Genomic DNA, 2,350 nt, shown 5'->3' on the forward strand with positions numbered 1-2,350 from the left:
CTTTTTGTTTAATATTTAACTATGCTATATAAATTATCCATTAAATGCTAAATGTATATTTCGATAATGAAAATAATCGAACAAAATTTTTACGTATTCCTTTTTTTCCTATTTTTATTCATGTTAAAAAAAAAAAGAAAAACTTGTGATGTTTGATTTGGTTGACAATCAAATCGTTTATTGTCACCAAATTACTCAGGCTGAGTGGTGCGGTGTATCGTTGGAATGATAAGGAATATTAAATGTAACACAATAAGAATTGATGAAAAGGAACGGAGAACGGAAAGCAATTGAAATTAAATGAGAAAAAAAAAATGACTGCGATTGTTGATCAATTAAATATTATTTTAAATTAAAAACGATTTTTCTTTTTCTTTTTCTTTTTCATTTATTAGACGCATAAATTATAGCCAAGCTGATAAGGCAAGTGGTAATTAAAAAATTCATAGAAATGAGAATAAATTTAAGTGAACAAATTCATGCGAAATTTTTGACAATTTACCAGAATATCGAAATTAAAAGCGGAATTGAATTAGAATTATTTGAAATTAAATATATGAAATAAATCATACCGGTAGAAATGATTGGAACATTCGGCTGAGGTTGTGCAATAAGCTGAAACGGATGTTGAGATGGTTCTTGCTCTTCTTGCTTTTGATTGTTGTTCGTCGATTGCGTAACTGATGAAATCCGGAAACGGTTCAATGTTCCACCGGATCCGGATGACATCTTCCTGCTATCCAATATATTATATGCACATATATATACATCCATCTCTACATACGTACATATACATATATACATACACATACATACATACATACACGTACACATACATACATACACACATACACATACATACACACGCACAAACATGTACGCACTAACAATGAAATGTAATTGTCGTCACACAGAGAAGTGTTAGCATGAAAGCGAGCGAGCGAATGAATGAATGATTGAAGTGAACGAGCGAGTAAACTAATGCCAACAACAACTAATCAACCATCAAGCTGATATTGGACGTTTGTAGTCGACCCTAACCGAAGTAAAAAATGCTAAATGGACTGTGGGGGTGGGGCAATCGGGTTGATTCCGCCGGCTTTTCCAAAAAAATCCGCTCCGCCATCTTTTTTTTTTTTTGTTAGCGTTATTTTCTTATAAATTATCATTTATCACTTTGTAGCACACATTTCCTTTTTTTTTTCTTTTTTCTTATCCATCTTCAATAAATAATTAATTAATCCTTCCACTAACATCAACCTATCATTTTGCTATCCCATTTATCCATTATCATCACTAAACTGTTATCACTATCATTATTATCATCATCATTATCGATTATTAGTTTAATAGCTTATCAATCCCATTCAGCTAATTTTGGTAATATCAATCTATTATAATCCATTATCGATTGATCAATTAATTTCTTAGTTTATTAGCTTACTCTATCCAATTTTTTTTTTTTTTCACAGAAATCAAAAGAATGAATGATGGAAATGAAAAATAGCAGATGATTTTTTGTGCTCATTTAATTACAAATATAATCAAGGATTTGTTGTATAAATGATAATTTTTATCAAAAAATCGGATAGGAATATTTGTTGTGATTGATATTTTTGTAATAATATCAGTATTACATTACATTTAAATATCAATTTCATTTCATTCCTATTTTCCTACTATTTTTGATTTTCTTTTCCAATCATTACTTCAAATAAAATTCCAAAATTTAATCGAAATTTTAGAACAGAAAAAAAAGAAAAAAAAGGGTAAAATCCATTAATCAATTATTTGAAAATTCCTTCGAACCGAAACATACAATTTTAACAGCAATTTAGCTCATGTTTTCTCTTCCTAAATAAATTAATTAAATAAATAAATAAATTTAAATAAATAGATGAACGGGTAAATAAACCAATAAATAAATATAAATATATGAATAGGTAATTAAATAAATAAATAAATAAATAAACTAGAACAGAAAGAGGAGGAAAAGAAAAATGCGAAATATAGGATGAAAAATGAATGCAAAGTAACTGTGGGAAAGACAGGAGGGAAAAAACGAGAGAAAAGAAAAGAAAAAAAATGATTAAAAAATAAAAAAGTAAAAATGATGTAAGTTAACTTTTTTTTTCTTTTTTTTCTTTTTTGTTTTGTTCCATTTAATAGTGCAATGAATTTTGTTGTAAAAGAATGCCAATTTGAGGATATCATATTTCAGTCTTACATAACTCAAAGGATTTTAACTTAGTCTTTTTTTTTTTTCTATCTTTTTTATATTTTACATTTAACTGTTTGTTTCTTTATTTATTCATTCTTTTCTTCTTTCTAGTTTTTTTTTTTTTCTAAG

The 2,350-nt window shown here is 27.1% G+C and overlaps 1 protein-coding gene across 1 annotated transcript; it reads right to left on the bottom strand.

Moving 5' to 3' along the window:
- Positions 1-572: 572 nt before the first annotated feature.
- LOAG_14729 (hypothetical protein) lies at positions 573-729 on the bottom strand (the record flags this gene model as incomplete). The annotated part of the gene is made up of 1 exon (XM_003150222.2): positions 573-729. A coding segment is annotated over one exon (156 nt), but the record flags the coding sequence as incomplete, so codon positions are not given.
- Between the last annotated feature and the right edge of the window lie 1,621 nt (positions 730-2,350).

This window comes from Loa loa, assembly GCF_000183805.2.
Source record: "Loa loa unplaced genomic scaffold supercont3.628, whole genome shotgun sequence".
Taxonomy (NCBI): Eukaryota; Metazoa; Nematoda; class Chromadorea; order Rhabditida; family Onchocercidae; genus Loa; species Loa loa.